The sequence below is a fragment of the Crocodylus siamensis genome, chromosome 5, assembly GCF_052110815.1.
Source record: "Crocodylus siamensis isolate JL-2025a chromosome 5, ASM5211081v1, whole genome shotgun sequence".
NCBI lineage: Eukaryota > Metazoa > Chordata > Crocodylia > Crocodylidae > Crocodylus > Crocodylus siamensis.
In genome coordinates, this window is record NC_143399.1 from 38,932,088 (window position 1) to 38,950,849 (window position 18,762).

An 18,762-nucleotide genomic window follows, 5' to 3' on the forward strand; every position below is an offset into this window, starting at 1 on the left:
TAATCCCCTCCCACATAATGGAAGAGACTGATTTGCTTCTGGATTTCCTCTTCCGGTCTCCTGCCCAGACCACCCCTTTAAACCAGGGCAGTCATTCCCCTGAGGGCAGCAAAAGTTACTGCCTCAGAGGAGGGGGAGGGGGAGGGGTGGAAACACCAGCTTTCTTCATGGAGTCGCGCGCTCTTTCCAGGCTCAAAAAAGGGCGGGAAAATTCAAACGGAGCAACGGTCGTTGTTGGAGCGTGCCCCTCCCCCTCTCCCTTGCTGCCTTGGGCACTGGAGGGGGCAGGTCAAACTCAATGTCATCCATGATTTTAAGGGGGCAGAGAAATAGGGGGAGGGATCCCTGAAGTGACTACACACATGAAATAAAGGAGAGATAAGAGTCCCGCTGTGGGACTGTGACCCCACAACACCTCTGCAGAGGGAGCATGATCCCAACCTGCAGGAATCCCCCAAACACAAGTGTTTTCCTCCACCTGCCTCACAGACCAGACAAACACGGTGGATTAAAGCCTGGAGCTGCACAAAAAGTAGGTGCTTCCCCCCCGCCCATGCGTGGTGCTCCCCTCATATTTTGGCAGCTCCTTCTCATTGGCTTTGGTAGGCTTGGAATGATACTGTAGGCACAATGGTCCAGGTATGATGCAAGGATTTTTGAGGGTGATATATTTTTATTGACCCGGCTGCATGGTCTGATAAACTTTTGATAAGTTGAGCCCATCTCAACCAATACAATATATCACCCACAAAACTCCTTGCTTCTTTCTGAAATACCTTGCAATGCCTAGGTTTCTCAGTAGCTGCATCCCCATTTTACATAAGGGGAAACCAAAGCACGACAAAGCAAAGTGACTTGTTGAAGATTGAGCAGTGGTGCTAGTAGCAGAGCTGGGAATAGAGCATGACTCACAGGCCACAGTACTTCTGAAAGATGCTTATTTCAAACATATTTTAGGGGCCCCTTTTTCATTTGAGACACAGGACCCCATTTACCTCTTCATGCTATGGGTTCTGTGTTCACCCCATCCCTTGTTTCCCCACCACTATTAATGTATCTCCTACTTACCTGGGAGAGAAGTTATTCAGCATGACCACATGATATTGAAGTGTTGACTAAAATGAGGTGGGGAAGGCACTCATGCATACATTGACCAGTTGTTTGACATCTAGTCAGTTGACAGGATGTTTGACGCTGCAGCTGCACTAGCCTGAAGACGGGTCCTGTTTGTCCTTCATTTTTCCCCCTTCTTGTTTCCTCCTAAATCGATCCATTGCAGCCTAGAACATTTCCTGAAATTCTGGAAGGGACTGGATGTGGCATTGAAAAATTATAGCATCACACCCAAACCAAAAAATGCCATGAAGCTGAAAGTAAGGCCATGCAAGTTGGACCAAAGAATTAATAATGAAAATAACAACACATAATGGCATTCAGCACTTTAGGACAGGAAGTGGAGATTAGCACACACAGTTGGGTCCAGTATAAATGAAAGGAGTTGCAGTAGGCTAAGTGGAATTGGCCAGAGCTAAAATTGGACCAGGCTAACAGAGTTTCTTAGGGAAGATGTGCATTTGATCTAGTGTAGCCGTGCTCAATAGGCCTGTGCAAGTAAGCAGTTATTCGATCCAGCTTCAGATCTGGCCTCTTTGGATCCCAGGGATCCAATTCGGAGTGCCAGACTGGGTTCCCGCTTTGATCCAGCTGAAGCGGCCTTGAAGCTTTGGAGCTGCCTCGGAGATCTGGCCATAGGGTATAATGGGGAATCAACGGAATAGCTATAACTTTGTTGTTTTTTGTCCGATTTGGATATTTGCAGGGGTGGTAGCCTCTGCTGAGAGCATGAAGCCTGCCAAGCTTCAAGAAGATGGGTTCAAGGGGAACTGCACCCCAAATTCTTGAAAGAAAACTTGTGTCACGTGTATGTGTTACACCACAATGGGGTGGAAACTGCAGGAGTAGTAGCCCCTGGTGAGGCCACAGCCTGCCAAGTCAAGAGGGGTTTGGGGGGAACTGCACCTCAAGCTGCAGACAGGCAAAACTCATGACACAGATGCCCCCGTGTGTGTTAAGGTGCAGCAGGCTGAAAACTGCAGGGGTGGTGGCCCCTGCTCAGGCCACAAAGACTGCCAAGTTTAAAGGAGATAAGTGCAGGGCTTGGGGGAAACTATACCTCAAGCTGCAGACAAGCAAAACTTGTGACATGGGTGACACTGTGCATTAAGGTACAGCAGAGTGAAAGCTGCAGGGATGGTAGCCCCTGCTGCGGCCATGAAGCCTGGCAGCTGTCAAGATCAGTGCAGGGGGGTTCTGGAGCCCTGCACCCCTAGCTGCTGACAGGCAAAACTTGTGACAAGGGTGCTTGTGCAACTGACTGCCTCTGTCTTGGGGCAGCTGATTGTCAGTATTATTTCCTCTCCTTAGCCTGTGGTTTTGTAGGTGTTAATTGTTGCTAATTAACTGGTTGTATTAGCTAGCAACTGTGTATTGAGCTGGCCACTGAATAAATCATGATTAATTGGTAACTGGTAACACAGCAGCTTAGCAGCTAGGCCTACATTAGTTCCCCCCAACCTGCCCCTAGACAGACTGTTGCACACGCACCCATGTCACTAGTTTTGCCTGTCAACAGCTTGAGGTGCAGTTCCCTCCAAACCCCTGGACCAATCTTGAAACTTGGCAGGTTTCGTGCTCTCAGCAGAGACTACCACCCCTGCACATTTCATCCAAATCAGACAAAAAAACAACAACGTTATAGCTGTTTAATTGATTCCCCATTATATGCTATAGCCGGATCTCCGAAGCGGCTCTGAAGCTTTTCCAAAATGTTTCAGAAGCTCCAAACCACTTCAAAAAGCCTAACAAAGCCAGCACTTCGATCTAGACATTGCTTCAGACACTGAAGTGTCCAAAGCTTCTCCGGATCCGAAGCACGGTCTGAAGCCTCGCACAGCCCTAGTCCTCAACCTTTCAACCTTGTGGTCTGGATGAGTGGCATAGGCTCTGTGGGTCAGATCTCACCATCTGGGTCCGTCCGTGGACCAGATCCAGCAAAGGATCAGTGTACAGGTGTGATTCAGCATCAGATCTGGCCAGGGCCTGGCCCCTCCTGCTGGCTTCCTGAGCCATGACAATTAAAGCTGGCACCACACCCCTGCTGCCAAATTTCTGGACCCATGGGAGACCCCAGGGCCAAATGCCAGCTCTGCAGGCTACATTTGACTAGCAGACCAGAGGTTGAGCACCACTGATTTAGTGCCTCTCTGGAGCACTGGATTTGTCATGACTAAGAAGAAAAGGCACCACCTACACCCTTTCTGCAGTGACTTAGCATTTTTTAGGAGAATGCTCATTTCATCACTTAAATGAGTACAACCCTGTATAGCTCATAGATATGAACAGGTGATGGTAGCATAATGAATTCAACTACAATTTCACATGTGACAGAACTAGTATTCCTGAAAGAAGGCGTTGCCCACAGATCTTCTACAAGGTAGCAGGACTAGCAGATCCCCTGATATCGCTTTTGCAAGGCATACGCCATTATTTGTTTCTGATAAATGCACGATTTTCTCTCCTATACACTCCCAAACCCTGTCACCCCTGTGTCACAGCTGGCTACTAATATAAACAATATTACTGTAAGTCCTGGAAAGAATTAGGTCTACTAGAGTGGCCTATAGATTCCTTATAAAACTCCTGGATGTTATCGGGATTGTTGTGTTGAAGAGAATTTGGCCCTTCTCCACCCCCAAAGGAATAAAGCCACAGGCACTGTGTGAACTGAAAAGCAACCACTGAGGGAATAACATGAATATGCTGTATATTTAATTTCTATAAAACACCTCAATCAAAGAGACAAAGTTAGTTTGCTGTGAAATCTGTCATTGTTGAGGTAATCAGCTTGAAAAGCTATGGTTCTGGGTGGAAAATTGTGAAGGGGGAAGGGTCAGAGGAAAAGAGAGGAAGGGAAGGGTGAGACACATAAATAATTAAAGGGTGTGACTGTCAAGCAACTCAGTTAGCATGAGTTCTCAGTAAAATCCAGGCCCAAAATACTGCCCCATTTGGTTGGCCAGTTGCTTGAGCTCCTGGAAATTCAACTGGTCAGGATTGTTTGTGTCTTTGTCTAATAGTAGGTTCTCTCCTTCATAGTCATCTGTCAGTTCTTCTCTTGGCTTTTTTATATGGCCAGTATCCACCACCATTTGGCCATCTTGCAGCTGCCATGGCAAAGCATTTGTATCATAGTAGGCAACCTCCTCATCCCTGCGTACCACACTTGGCTGGAAGAAAGACAGCTGCTGGCTCAGGCGGCCAAAATTCTCATTGCCTTTTGTCCTCTGGCATGTAGAGGTCATCCCAAATCTAGAAGGAAAAAATATGGTTGCAAGAGTGACTAGCTACTACTTCCCAGATCACTTAGAATGTTCCCTCCTCCCCTACTTGGCAGGAGTGCCTCCCAGCTCCCAGCAGGCTCCAGCCACTCACTGGGGACTCCTGAGCAATGATTAATGGAAGGTCAGTCAGATAATTGGGATGGGAGATAGTGGGGTAGCGATCTGAACCCAGCACAGATATAGATTGCTTCTTCTCAACCTGGAAGGACGAGGCCAGTGGGGTTCCACAGGGCTTGGTCCTCGGGCCCGCACTGTTCAACATCTTCATCAGCGATTTGGATGAGGGGGTAAAAGGCACCCTGTTCAAATTTCTTGATGACACTAAGATGTGGGGGGATGTGGGCACACTATAAGGTAGCATCAGGCTTCAATCAGACCTAGACAGGCTACAAGGCTGGGCAGATGTGAATAGGATGGGATTCAACACAGACAAATGCAAGGTGATGCACCTGGGGAGGAACAACCGGCACCATACCTACAGGTTGGGGAACTCCCCTCTTGCCAGCACGGAGGCGGAAAAGGATCTTGGAGTCATAATTGACTCCAAGATGAACATGGGCCAGCAATGTGAGGATGCAGTCAGGAAGGCCAACCGTACCTTGTCATGCATCCACAGATGCATCTCAAGCAGGTCCAAAGAGGTGATCCTCCCCCTGTATGCGGCACTGGTCAGGCCGCAACTGGAGTACTGCGTCCAGTTCTGGGCACCGCACTTCAAGAGGGATGTGGTCAGCATGGAGAGGGTCCAGAGGAGGGCCACTTGCATGATCAGGGGACAGCAGGGCAGGCCCTATGAGGAGAGGCTACGGGACCTGAACCTGTTCAGCCTCCAAAAGAGAAGACTGAGGGGGGATCTAGTGGCCAGTTATAAACTAGTCAGGGGGGATCACCAGGCACTGGGGGAGTCACTGTTCCCCCGAGCACCGCCAGGAGTGACCAGGAATAATGGTCACAAGCTGGCAGAGGGCAGGTTTAGGCTAGATATCATGAAACACTACTTCACGGTCAGGGCAGCTAGGATCTGGAACCAACTTCCAAGAGAGGTGGTCCTGGCTCCTACCCTGCGGGTGTTTAAGAGGAGGTTAGATGAACATCTTGCTGGGGTTGTTTGACCCCAGTATTGTTTCCTGCCATGGCAGCGGGTCGGACCAGATGATCTACTCAGGTCCCTTCTGACCCTAGAAACTATGAAACTGATGTAGGGCTAGGGAAAAATAACTGCCTGGCAGCCCCTGGATTCTGTAACCCCAGACAACCAGAGCTGCAACATTGCCAGGACTTGCTTGTCTCTCATGTGCCAGAGCTGTTACTCAGGAAAACTTGGGTGTTCCTTATGATTTGACTGACACGACCACCAAGTCCTTCTTACCCACTGCTCCTGCAGATCAGTTCCTGGGCACAAGGACAGTATTGGCCAGGCCTCCCCTGGCCTTCCCAGGCCATCAGACTCAAGAGGGTCCCATCCAGGCTCTGACATACTTCTCCCTCTGTCAGGTAGGGGGCACAGATTGGAAATGGGAAAACTGCAAAAGAGAGAAAGCAAGAGGAGAGAGTGAAAAAGTCAGGAGATCCTTGGAGAAGCAAGGTGAGTTGTATAGCTGGGGTGTTACTCTGAATACCTGGGTTCAAACCCCAGATATGCTACAAACTTCCTGGTTGGGCTGTTTCTTCAGTGTTATATGTAAATCTGTGTACAGTATCTAGAAAGCCAGGATTCAGGCAGCTGAAGTTTGGCTCTGTGCTGGGGCAAGTTCCCTTTCTTTCCACTTAAAAAAGGAGGAATACAACTATTTTGAAAAGCACTATATAAGAGCTAGCCATTTTTACATGTTCCCTGTCACTGTCGAACCTGAACACTTCACAATCTTGAATGTATTTCTCTTCCCAGCACCTCTGGGAGGAAGGCCTCTACTATCACCCCCTCTCCCAACAGAGGGGAAACTGAGGCACAGACAAGGTGAGTGACTTGCCCAAGATCACACAAGTAATCTGTGGTGGAGAAAAGACTTATAACCCAGGTCTCCTAAATTCTGGGTTAGCTCCCTAACCCTTGGAGCAGGTTCTCTTGTGTAACATGGAGCAATTCAGCTGGCAGCTGTAAGAAGTCATTGACAGCAGTTTAGAACAGGAAGTAGAGATTAACCCCTCTAGTTCACGTTCTCCAGGTCACACAGAGAAAAAATAAATCTCACTATCTATCCCAAAATTGGATCCATCTAGCTCCTTCCCTGCGCCATGCCATTGCCAAGTCTCTCAGAGTTCATTAACACCCATGTTGTTGTAATGCCAAATCACAAAGGTTTCCGTGTTCTTCTCTACATTTAAATGCCTCCCTTATGATGGAATAAAAGTGCCTTTTTCTGAATGAGTTTAATCCATGCTGGAAGTGGATGAAACTGAACTAGAAAAGGGCAATCCCATGAAGGAACGGCTAATTGCTTTCAGTTCACACCTTCCCCTATGGCAGGGTAGCTTCTGTGTGTCACATAAGCTGTAGCAGCCTACAACAAAGCAGAAATTGAGATAGATTTGATGTATTTCCATACCAATGCCCCCCAAGGCCAGGGAGAACGGAGAAAAGCTATTTTTTCAAGCCACAGGAAAAGGATGGTTTCTCAAAGAGCAGTGAGGAGAAAAGCATGCCTGAGGTGGGCTGATGGAGAGAGATAGGCACTGGACTGGGAAGATGTAACACCGTCTAGATGAGCTGTGCATACCCTGAGGTCTCTGGCATTCCTTTATGCTTTGGCCTGCTCTTGCCCACCCCGGTCTACTGACAAAGGCTGTCTGAGATGGGTATGCTAGGGTCTCCCAGCTCCTGGTGGGAGCTGGCTGGGTTGAAAGTCAGAAAGCTATCTCACAGGCATAGCTGATGCAGCAGAGGCCTGGGGCACATTCGTCTTGCAGTGGGTCACATCTGGTCCCGCCCTCACCACGACTCACACCAGCTGTGCACTTTCCCCAGACACACAGGTATCCCAAGCAGCACTCTCCATCCCGCTGGCACACCTAGGGCAGAAACCAAGTGAGGAGAGCAGTACCCCTTTCCTCACCTCCATCTCCAGGACCCAGCCAGTTCCCTACCCTTGGACTGGATTTGGGCTGGCACCCTATAAAAAGGAAGGGTCTCTCAGCCCATACCTTAATCCCTCAGCCAGCCAGATGAGGGCTAGTACCCCCTGGATGGAAAAGGCCCCTGCCCAATCTTCCTAAGCCAGCCCCCTCCTGTGCCATGGGACTGGATTAGGGTTGGTGCCCCATCCCCTGAACCAACCCATCTCTACCATTGAAGATGCCTTGAGCTATCACCCATACTCACGGTGTCCTTAGCTTTGCACTCCTGGCATTGGCTGACAACGAAGGAAGAGGAGCAGAACTGGTCCTTTCGGCAATCATCATCACCCATGCACCCCTAGAGAGAACAGAGCCTCAAAGCTGCTATGAAAAGGAGACCATGCCTTTCCTTATCCACCTACTCTGCTATCTGCATCATACTCAAAGCCAGGGTGGAGGGCAAAATCCCACCTAAACTGTCCCATGCTCTAAGGATTCCACTCGCCATTCTTCACTACTGCTAGAAAACAGGCTGCCTATCACAAAGAGCAAACACAATCCTGGGAGCAACAGGGAAGGAAGGGTGGGATTTTTTGTTGTTATGCAGGACTGGAGAAACTGACATTGCAATGCTGCCTCCCTTTGGCAAGTGAAGAGCACTCCTTTTTTAAAAGACATCAAAACAAATCAGTGTGCGCACTGTGATGAGCTACAAAATAGATTTGAGAACTAAAAGAAAATGCCTTAGAGCCAGAAACTCCAGGAGCAAAATCTATTCAGCTTATCAAAAAAAGGATAAGGTGACTCTTTAATGGTTCATCAGTACCATCATAGGGAAAAAACACCAGGCCCTAAAGGTTCTTTCATCCATTTCATAAGACTCAGTGCCTAGTAGTAAAACCAGACAAGTTAAACTAGGACTAGGCAAAAAAAAAAAAAATTCAAAGTAATGGTGATTCATTAGACCCTTGAGGAAAGCAGTGAGTCTTCCACTTCTTAATGGCATTGCACCCAGACCCAATGCCTTTTCTGGAAGATATGCTTTAGTTCAATACAGTATTTTTCAAATTGGACCCCTGGGGATATGTAGTGTGTTTCTAAATGAGGACATGAGGAAGGAATCTTTAAGCAGAAGGGAGAAGAGGAATGTGAATGGAGGAAAAGAATAGGAGAAAAAATGAAGAACAGCTCTGTAACATCTCTTAGGTACTGGAGGATTAACAGAGCTATTGTAATGTGACACTGTTATTTTTTATATGGGATCTAGAATAACTGGGGTAACACTGCAGTTTAACAAACATAAAAGAATCTCTTCAGCTCAAATAAGTTGGAGAACCACCAGTCTGATGCAGGTTTATTAGGCTTGGTCCAGGGATAACAGTGAAATTGTCTGCCCTCTGCCATGGAGGTTGGACTAGATTTATTTAATTGCTTTAAAATATCAGTCTGTCCACCTGTTCTGAAATGCAGATTTGCCTCCATTGTGATCAGAGCCTCTGAACAGAGTGCACCCACAGGCATCAGCAGGAGTTCCACTCCAAAGACTCAGGAAGTCAGAGTTCTTCCCCTGGTACTTCACCGCAAACTCTGGCATAGCTTTGGATGACTCGTTTCCATTCTCAGTTCCTGCAAAGTGCCTGGGTTGCACCCACCAACCTTTTAATCAAGACCCCATGTCCTGCAGGGTCAATACATGAAGCTGTCTGTGATATTTGGGAGGTAAGACCAGAAGAACCCACTGACCTGTTCTGGCCTTAAAATCTTTGAGTCTGCCCAACCAGGATAATATGTCTGCCTTGTCTAGTTAACCTGGGAGCTCTTTGGGCCAAGGATATCTCACTGTGTGTCTATAGTGCCCTTACAATGGAAGCCATGATTTCAGTCTGATGCTGTGAAGCACCTGGTATGGTGAAATCCCCAGTCTTGCTTGAGATGTGTGCAGGGCCCAATATGATAGGAAGCCCCAATCTTGGTTGGGGTCTGTACAGTGCTTGGAACAGCAGGGGCCCTGATCTCACTTAGCATATCTGCAGTGTCTGGCACAATGAAGTCCCCATTCTCAGGGTCTGTACAGCACCAGGGGACCAAGGCCAGGGTCTCTGCACCCAGTACAATGCAGGTTCCAATTCCTTTCAAGAAGGTCTGTGTTCTGCCTTGCATAATGAGGGCCCCAATCTCAGTTGCACCTGACACTCTGAAGCAGCTTTGATTTTTGGGTTAGGGCTTATGACCTCTACTATCACACACACCATAATAGCAATAATTCTGCCTGGCAGCCAGGAATCTTCTGCACTGTTGAGCAGATCTGAAGAGGGTGCAGTTATCAGATGGCCAGGCACCAGAGTTGTATATTCACATAGGATCAGCTGACCAACCACCAACCCGTTCAACCCAGCAGCTGCCTGGTGTCTGTTACTGGAAATATTATAATGGTGGCATCATGCTTGCCAAGCAACTGAATCAACTCGTCGCATCCATTGGCCTCGCCTTATGCTAAGATGCCAAACAGCAGAGGAACCCAGCGTTTTGTTAAAATAATCTGAGACCCAGGACAGAATCAAAATTTGGTGTATTTGTGGTAATAGTCTTGTAAAATCTGCAGGGCAGTTAAGCAGGACCCCTGGCTCAGTGCTGAAATACATCTGCCTCTGGAGCAGGGTTAAAGGGGGTGTTTGTACAGAAACCCCGCACCCAGATGCAGCCAGGTAGCTGAGATGCAGCCACCTCTGGGGTGGGGCAAAGCAGCTGTTTTATGCAGTATTAAGATGATTAGCTCCAGCTAGGGATCTAGCCAGAGTTTGCATCTGATCTCCCCATTTCTAAGGGGGTCATGGGTGGGGAAAGAGAGGGCCTGGGAAATCTCTTGGGTAAAGAGAGTGAGAACAGACAGGACTATACACTGCAGAGAGGAAACAAAGAGAAGGGTATATAGGCTGCAGACCTGCAAACAACAGGACAGAGACTAGAGACCCCTCCTTCTGCTCCCCACCCCATCTTAGGATCCGAAACCATTACCCTGTGAAACTCTACCACAAGAATCTAAGCAGATTGACCCTTGTAAACTCCTTGGAGCACGGACAGCTTTTTTGTCCTATGTTTGGACAGCACCTGGTGCAGCAGGGACCAAGGCTGCAACTGATGCTTTTACCCGTCCAGCACCTCCCTACCTTCAAATCAACTGCTACCATTGCTTTGAGTTTCACATTTTCACCTACTAGCCCTAATTCATCATGTTTTGTCTTCTACCCTGGAATAACGTTTATTGTACAAGAAAGAACATGCAACTTTAAGGTTTTAAACACACAGGGATCTAACTTCATGGAAGGGTTTCATACTCCTTTATTGCCTATGTGATACTTCCCCCAACTTTTCACTGGAGTTTCCTGAAGAGAAACCAAAAATGCAGCCTGCGGGGCACAACTTTGTGACTCTGTTGAGTCACAATCACAGAGGGGCCTTTCTTCTCAGGATGGGGGGCTTCCTTCAGCCCATCCCGGATGGCTAAGAGTCTGTGCCTCCTGTTGCTAAGGGCTGAGTTGCCTGACTTCTTGATGGCCTTCTTGGTGAGCCTGACTTTGTGTGGTAAGCGGATGATCAGGAAAGTCAGTCTGGGGCGGACAATCAGCGGCAAGTGTCTTGCCGCAGCAGGCTGTACATTTGCCTCTTTGCCTGTTCTCTCCTCACTATGCTTTGTCTGTCTGTCCTGGAAGAGACACAGAGAAATGGGGACAGGATAACCCATGCATTGGGCCAAGAAGGGCTGAAGTGGCAGGGGGAAGGAGGCAAAATTCCTGGCTTCTGTTCTGTCTCTGAGAGGAGAGGGGTGTAGTGCTGAGCAGGGCTGACAGCCAGGACAGCTGGGTTCTATCCCAGCTCCAGCTTCAGTTGCTGTCCATATCCCTCTATCCACCCTCACCATGGAACCGTCTCTCTCCCTCCCTGCACAGCAACAGTATTGACTAATGCTCCATTTCTGCCTTTGTTTCCTGGTGCTGCCAGACTCAATAATACTTCTAACTAGGCTCTCCTGCTGTTGCCAGGCTTGGTCTGGTAGGGACAGAGCTTCCAGGCAGCCTTATCTCTGGGTAAACAAGAGGGGGGTCATTTTACAAGTAGGCAGGGGATGAAGCCTCTTTCCATTACCACAGAAACAGGGCAGCCTGCCTAGCCTTCCCTGGGCTCGAGGCATCCAGCCAACCAGGCCTTAGGAATTGAGTTTTGGGCTGGGATGCTGAAAGAGGTTGTCACTGAGAGTATTTGCTACGATCCTGAATATTGATGCAGGAGCTGAAGGAATCAAGGTAATTGTTGTTAGCAGAAGCTCTGTGTACAGAAGAGGAAACTGAGGCATGGGGATGGGGGGGAAGAGATGGATTCCTCCCCCTTCCCACCCTAATAGCAGAGATACAACACAGAGCTGGGCTAGAACACAGTCACCCAGGCTCCCAGTTCCTTCCTTCTCTTCCCCTGCTCCCCCCCACACCCAGACCCTACTTTCCTCTCAGAGCTGAGATACAACCCAGGTGTCCTGGCTCCCAGGCTCCTGCTCTAACTCACTGGACCTCACTCTTCTCCCACAGCTGGTTAGGCATGACTCCTGGTCCCTCTGCACTGACCTTCCAGTTCTCCAGCAGGCCCTGGTCTCCCTGCTCAATGGAAGTCACTGTCTTCTCTGAAAAGACTGTCTCTCCTGTCCGGTTGTCTGTCACCTGCAAGGGACAGAGGCATTTCTTAGCACAAGGATCAGGTCCAGGGAAGGATCCTACATGTAAACAGGGAACAGCCACAGCATAAGGCACCCTGGCACACTGCTGATCTACCCCCAGGCACAGCCCCAGCCACATCCCCAGATTGCCCCCCGCAGGCTTTGAGAAGCAGAAAATAGCCCCAATCATGTCACTGATCTGCTGCTCCCTATGGGTCCTGGGGGACAGTTACCCCAGTGCAGCGTGCCCAAGCCACACCCCTGATTTGACCTCTACAAGCTTTGAGGAGCAAAGTCAGCCCCCAATGCAGGGTCCTGATCCATGGGTAGGGGACCCCCTTGTCCCGACTCAGAGCTCACCTTGTTGATCTCCCGATGGCTGTACACCGTGGCGTTGCCCACCCTGTGCTCCTCTTTCTCTTCATCATGGTAGTTTGGGGGCAGCTTGCTGAAATCCACGGGGGTCTCAAAGCCCTCCCTGATCTGCCCCATCTCCTCCTGCAACAGCACGCGTGTAGCCACAACTCCTGCGAGTCATTGCTCTTTCTACATGCCGCCAGGCCTTCCCCACACAACCCACCAGACCCCACTCCCCCACCCGACCTGGGACAGAAGCCAGGAGTCCTGTCTCCCATGCCCAGTACCCCCTCCTGCCTTGCTCCCCCAAACCTCACTCTAAGCCGCAAGCCCCCAGTTCCTGAGGTGGGAAAAGAAATCGGAAACCAGGCAGGCACACAGCAGCACATGTTAGCATGCACACACAAACACACAGGTCCAGTTCCCCAGTTAATATGGAATCATGCTGGTTGTGCACAGCTTAGGCTCACAGCAGGAAAAATGGAATAGACATAGTGGGTGGGTGGTTGGATGGGCAGAGAGGGCTCTGTGTGGTAACAGACAGAGCGGAGTGTGGGCAGACAGGATACAGTGGGATGGAGGAAGGGATGCAGTTCAAAGATGCAGGGGACAAGCAGCCTCGCCTGGGGGAAGACAGCCTGGCACCTGCGTGTCCCACACATCCCCCACCTCGGCCCGGTCTTACCCGGCTGCGCTGCATCATGCTGCTGAGGTCGCCCAAGAACCGGTGCAGGGCAGCAGGAGGGAGGAGAGCCGGGGCCGGGGCGCCTGCTCCCTCCCAGGCCAGCAGCAGCAGCAGCAGGAGCAGCGCGCCCGGCAGCCCGCGCACCGCCATCTCCGCTGCCAAGCGCGGCCTGCTCCGCGCCGATCTGCAGAGAGATGCGCTCAGGGTCCCGGCAACCCGCCCGCCCGGTGGATGTAGCCCTGGCCCCGCCCGGGAGGGTGCGGCTGGCACTGCGCTCCCCGCCGCACAGCCCTGCATCTGTCTCCGCCCCCACACCTCTTCTTTCGTCCTCATCCTCCCCGTTTCACCGTCCGCGGTCTACCTGCCTGCCCATCCCCACTCAGCTCTCCACCCGGGTACTATCCATTACTCCCCCCACACTGCTCCATCCACCCTCCATTCCCCGCTTCCCAGATCCAGCCGTCCCTCCATCTCATCCCTACCCACCTCCATCCATACCCAACACATCCTGCTCTCTGCCCCACAGCTCTCCTTGTCCCCATATCTGTCTCCAGAGGTGTCTCCCACAGGAGCAGCTCCTTCTCCTTTACAGCTCCTCTCCCCTCTTCTCTGTCCTCACCTCTCCCTCTCCTCCTAATTGCCCCAGTTCCACTTCCAAACTCTCCCCTCACCCTGCTCTGAGACCCACAGGAAATTCTGCCCCACAGCTCTACCACGCCCAGGTACCCTACAGCTCCCCTCCCCCCTGAGCACCCCTAAGCCTTTGTGCTTCTCTGAAACCCCTCTACCCCTTACCTCCCTTCCAGTCTGCCCCTCTGTCACCAACCAGCCACCCCCAACTGCCCAGCACCAGCTGTGATTCAAACAGGGTTCTCATTCCAGAACCAGCTGGAGCCAGGGCTGGGGTAGGGTCAGCACCCAGGCATGTAGGTAGGCATCATGCTGGGTGGGTGATAACACCACCCATGGGGTGTTAATACATGGATTCATTGCCTAGTTCATAGATGCAGCCATCTCTGAAGTGGAGCATAAGGGTGCTGTTTATGAAAGACCTTTGCCCAGCACCAGGATGCAGCTGACTCTGGGGTGGAACACAGGGATTAGAGAGTGCCCCCCTCCTTTATAAGCACACTGGGGGCTAAATACATCTGAGACCCTCATTCATACTCTAGCCACCAGCTCACAAGGAACAGCTGGCTCCTTAAAATGCTTTTAAAAAGACATTCCCCCCCAGCACACACAATATCTTTCCCACTGCATTTTTGGGTGTGGGGCTCAGTCCTGCAAGTGCTACCATGTACCACCAGATGGTGCTGTTGGATTATTTGTGAAAGGGACAGAACTATCTAGAAATTTCTGCTGTCCCCTCCCACAGGCACCCCCACACCTGGGGCCCCAAAGAAATGTGGGAGGTGTTTATACATAACACCCCCAGATGAGGAGTCTTTTAGACAACTGCAGGGTGTTTATAAGCTGCCTCCCCTATACTCTAGATGTGGGATAACCAATGTCATATACCTACAGTTCAATACAGGAGGTCCCTGGTGGGGGAAACAGGGGGAGACCTGTCCAGTTCAATGGGAGGGGAGTAGATTGGTGGGGAAGAGCACTTACCCAGGGTAATACATTCCCCTGGCCAGGTTTCCAGGTGTACCTGGGCAAAAGAGCCAGGCACAGACATGGATAAACGGGGCAGCCACACAGGCCCCGGACAGAAAGGGGGCCCAAAATGGTGAAAATAATTATTATTATTATCATTATCTCTGGTAAAACGGGGTCCAATAGTATAAATTGGCCCGGCACCACCAGGAGTTTAGGTTTGGTGCTGACGGGCAACGAGACTTTCTTACCCATCACATACGTTTCCCTTGGTGTACCCCACAGCCATGCTCAGACCCTGAGTCCTCCCACACTCAGCCTCTGTGCACCCCACAGCACCCTTACACTCAGCTCCCATTCACCCCATGGCTCCCACAGCCCTTACCTCCCACACTCAGCTTGTTCACCCCACAGCTTCCACATTCCCAGTCTTCGAGCACCCATGTATCCAGCCTTTGTTCATCTCAGTCCCCACATGGTCTCCATGTAGATTTTGGGGGACACATCCAGTCCCCCAAATCCTCTGGCATTCAGCTCTGTTTCTTCTGCCTATTTTTGCCCCCTAGATACTGCTCCCATTGACAAGTTGCTTCTTCCTGCCAGAGTCCAGGGCTTGCAGGTTCATAGGGTTATGGTATTTCTGGGTCCAAAAAAGAAGACACTTGTCACAGGGGGAACAACAGGGAGGAATATGAAGGGTGGGGGTTGGGGGGGCAGTGACATGTTGGTGCCCTGCGCCTCCCCATTCTGTTGCTCCTCACTGCCAAGCCATAACCCCTCCCCCCAGCTCTGCTGCTGCCCCTCACTCCCAATCCACTGACTCCAGCCCTGCCAGTGCCCCTCACCCCCAAACCGCAGTATCCTGCCCCCTGGGCCATGATGGTGCCCTTCACTCCTGACCTGCAGCTCCCTGGCACTGCCAGTACCCAGACAGAGATCAGAGGGCTCAAAAAGGGGACATGCCTGGGAAAACCTACCCTGAGGTTTGTATCTTGAGGTCAACTTTTCCCATCATCACAGTCCTTTTCCAACATTGCAGGCTTCCCCATAGGAGTTGGGGATAGGCCCTGTGAGCCTTCCCCCCAGCAGTGCCCCAACTATGGACCCATGGTGCTGTGAGCTTCCCCCTCAGCAGTATCCTATTGCTACAAGCTTCCCCACAGAGATACCCATGGCCAAGGATCACCCATGAGCTTCTCCACAGCAGTGCCACTCAGAATTTCTGAAGCCAGATGAAATCCTTCCAGGTTTTGCTTCCTTCACTCTGCCCTCCAAAACCACTCTCCCTAAATCCTCTGCTACTCCCCTCCTCCCCACAACTTAGGTTTTGGGGGGTGGGGAGCCTCTGCATGTCCCACCCCTTTGCCCCCCAAGCTCCTCCCCCCCGAAACTGACTCAGTGAGCTAAGCCATTCCAGGCATTCCTCCCAAAAGCTGTCGCCTTTCCAAAATACCAGGACCGGTGCTGCCCCCTTGACATCAGGAGCTAGCACAGCCCTGCCCCCCACCTCCCTTTCCTCCAGAGAGCCTGGAAAAAGAGAGGGGACCCTGGTGGGGTGTGGAGGTAGTGAGATGGAAATAAAAATGTAACCCCATTTTAATTTTGTTGCTGAACCAGGGTGAAGAAGATTCCAAATATCTATCAATAAGCACACAAACTCCCACAGACTTTGAAGATCAAGAAGAATTGGTCTTTCTCCTGGTTCTTTCCCCCCAAAATCTAGACCAAAACCTGTACTAATTCACTCTTAAAAAAAAAAAGGAGAGAGAAAGATCATCCCAAAACAGTGAGTTCTGAACGCCAATCTGCAGTAAGGTAAGCAAACTTTTATCTTACGGCTGTTTCCTTCCTTGTGTTTCATCTCCAGCCCCTATTGTTGGGAGAGTTTCACCAGCTGAGACTAGCTTGGTGGAAGAAAGAACTTTCCTTGTAAGCCTGAAAACTTGGAGGGCTGAAATTGTTTCTCTTTTAGGGCCAAAGATAAAGGAGTGGGGAGGTTGTCAGGAGAAAACTAACAGTTTTTTTGTGTGGAGCAGGGTGGATTTGGATGTGGCTGTGTGAGTATGTTGCTTACACTTGTGTGGTGTGTGTATAAAAGGCTGTGTGCTGTAGTGGGCATGGGAAGGTTCATTATGCTTCTATTTGAGTGTGTTACAGGGGGCGCTATGTGCTACAGCTTCCCTGCACTTTGGCCTGGGTTTCCAAGTGCATGTGTGTCCCACTCCAGTTGTCCATTTGTACCTTGCAAGGGCTGTGTGAAAGTTCATTACGCTCCCCTTTTGTGTTCAGATGGTATTTTTGTGTGCATTACAAAGCAGGGTGGGTGTGAGCTGGCCACGCTTCTACTGCATGTGTGAAAATTATTTACACTGCCAATTGTGCAAGTCTGTTGCAAATGTTGTGTAGTTACTGCTTTCTCTGTTTTTCTTTTTTTTGCTGTGTGGGCCTTCTTTCCAAATTTCTTTCCACACCGCACCACCCTCACCCCGCTTCCCTCTAAATGGAGCATTTTTCTGTCCTTTTATATCCTGTCCTTTTAAACTTTCTCCCCCAGAAACGATTAATGAGTAGACCCTTCTCTGTGCTGATTGAAGAGGTCAAAAATCTCAGATTTCCCTTCCTAGGAATTCAGAATAGAACAGAAATCGTTTGTCTTAATAATAAAAAAAAATATCAATAAGGATCTTCTTTGAGAGCAGCATCATACCTAGACTCCTGGCGGCCCTGGTCAAATGTTTTGTATCGGGACCTCCTTTGCCAGAGATAATGATGATAATAATTTTAAAGTTACCATTTTTGGGCCCCCTTTCTGTCCAGGTTGCCCATGCCTGTGTCCAGCCTTGTATGAGATGATACTTCTTCTGATTGTTTTCAAGTCTGGGATCAAGCAGTTTTGGTTGTACAGAGACAGGGTTTCTCTGGCAAACTTTACAATTGTAGCTTCACAAGGAGGTGCTAGGACCCCTTTAACTTTCTAGTGTTGTGTGTTTGAAACTGCTGATCTCAGCCAAAACTTAGGTGTGCATGTATATGTGTGTGTACAAGCATTGTTGTGTATGAGTGAATGTGTGTACTTGGTTTTGTGTGTACGTATGTAAGCAAATGTGTGAATGTGTGTGTGTGATATGTGAATATTTGTGCATGTGGAGCATAGGGTAGATTGAAATTTCAGTTACCCAATGATCACAAGTTGACTTACCAGTTGTACCCCACCTAGGGTTCAGTCCCCACAGTGTTACATAGGAGTTATATGAATCATGGTGGCTAGAATTTTAATTCAGATCCCCAAAGGCCTTGATTTTACATTCATCCAATCCTCTACTTACCCCCTAGGGTGATGGATCACCCTTTACAAGCTTTGAGCAAGACATGTACTATGGCCTTGCCTTTGAGTTTGATCCTTTCATTGTGTCCAGGTTTTATTGTGTGCGCTGCTCCTGAATAAATCACTTTGGATTTAAGGCTGAAGTTTTACATCCCAGCATGGCTTTTCCAAGTGGCAGAAATGTTACTTAGTCAAAAAATGAAGTGGAGTTTTGTCCAGTCAGGGGTTTCCTCTGAATTCTGCAAAATGTGCTTGAATCTTCCAAGTTGGGAGACAAGGTTGATTTTGTAGGGGATTTTTTTTTCCCCCTCTGCAACAAGATTTGGGATTGTTAATTACTTCGTATGAAGAAGGGGAAGGGAGGGAGGGAAATGTTCTGTGTCTTTTTTTATTTGGAAAGTTTTTGTATGTTTGGAAATGGGTTGCATTTTGCAGTCTTGTAACCCGCCCCCTGGCATGCTGCATTGGTTGGCGTTTTCCCTGGCATTGTGTGTTTGAAAATTTGCAGATTCACTTTGGCAAAACAGATTTGTTTCAAACCTTCCCTGCACAGCTGGCTTTGGAAAACCATGTTATTTTGTGGCTTGGTTTGCAACAAACCTTGTGGAAATTCAGTGGTTGGTTTATTTCCCCCCTT

General features: G+C 49.6%; 1 protein-coding gene across 3 annotated transcripts; it reads right to left on the reverse strand.

Annotated features, from left to right (window-relative positions):
- Window positions 1–3,806: 3,806 nt before the first annotated feature.
- Window positions 3,807–15,383, reverse strand: DKKL1 (dickkopf like acrosomal protein 1). 3 transcript variants are annotated; one of them, XM_090046354.1, is made up of 8 exons: window positions 15,186–15,383; window positions 13,202–13,385; window positions 12,520–12,657; window positions 12,071–12,163; window positions 7,720–7,812; window positions 7,262–7,409; window positions 5,770–5,923; window positions 3,807–4,368 (listed from the first exon to the last, which is right to left on the reverse strand). In XM_090046354.1, exons 1-8 carry the CDS (start codon window positions 15,242–15,244, stop codon window positions 4,035–4,037), a joined length of 1,203 nt encoding a protein of 400 aa, XP_089902480.1. In that variant the 5' UTR covers window positions 15,245–15,383; the 3' UTR covers window positions 3,807–4,034. The 3 variants fall into 3 exon arrangements, with proteins under 3 accessions (XP_089902480.1, XP_089902482.1, XP_089902481.1); XM_090046356.1 differs by lacking the exon at window positions 15,186–15,383 and adding an exon at window positions 13,700–13,758; XM_090046355.1 differs by lacking the exon at window positions 15,186–15,383 and adding an exon at window positions 13,688–13,744.
- Window positions 15,384–18,762: the final 3,379 nt, after the last annotated feature.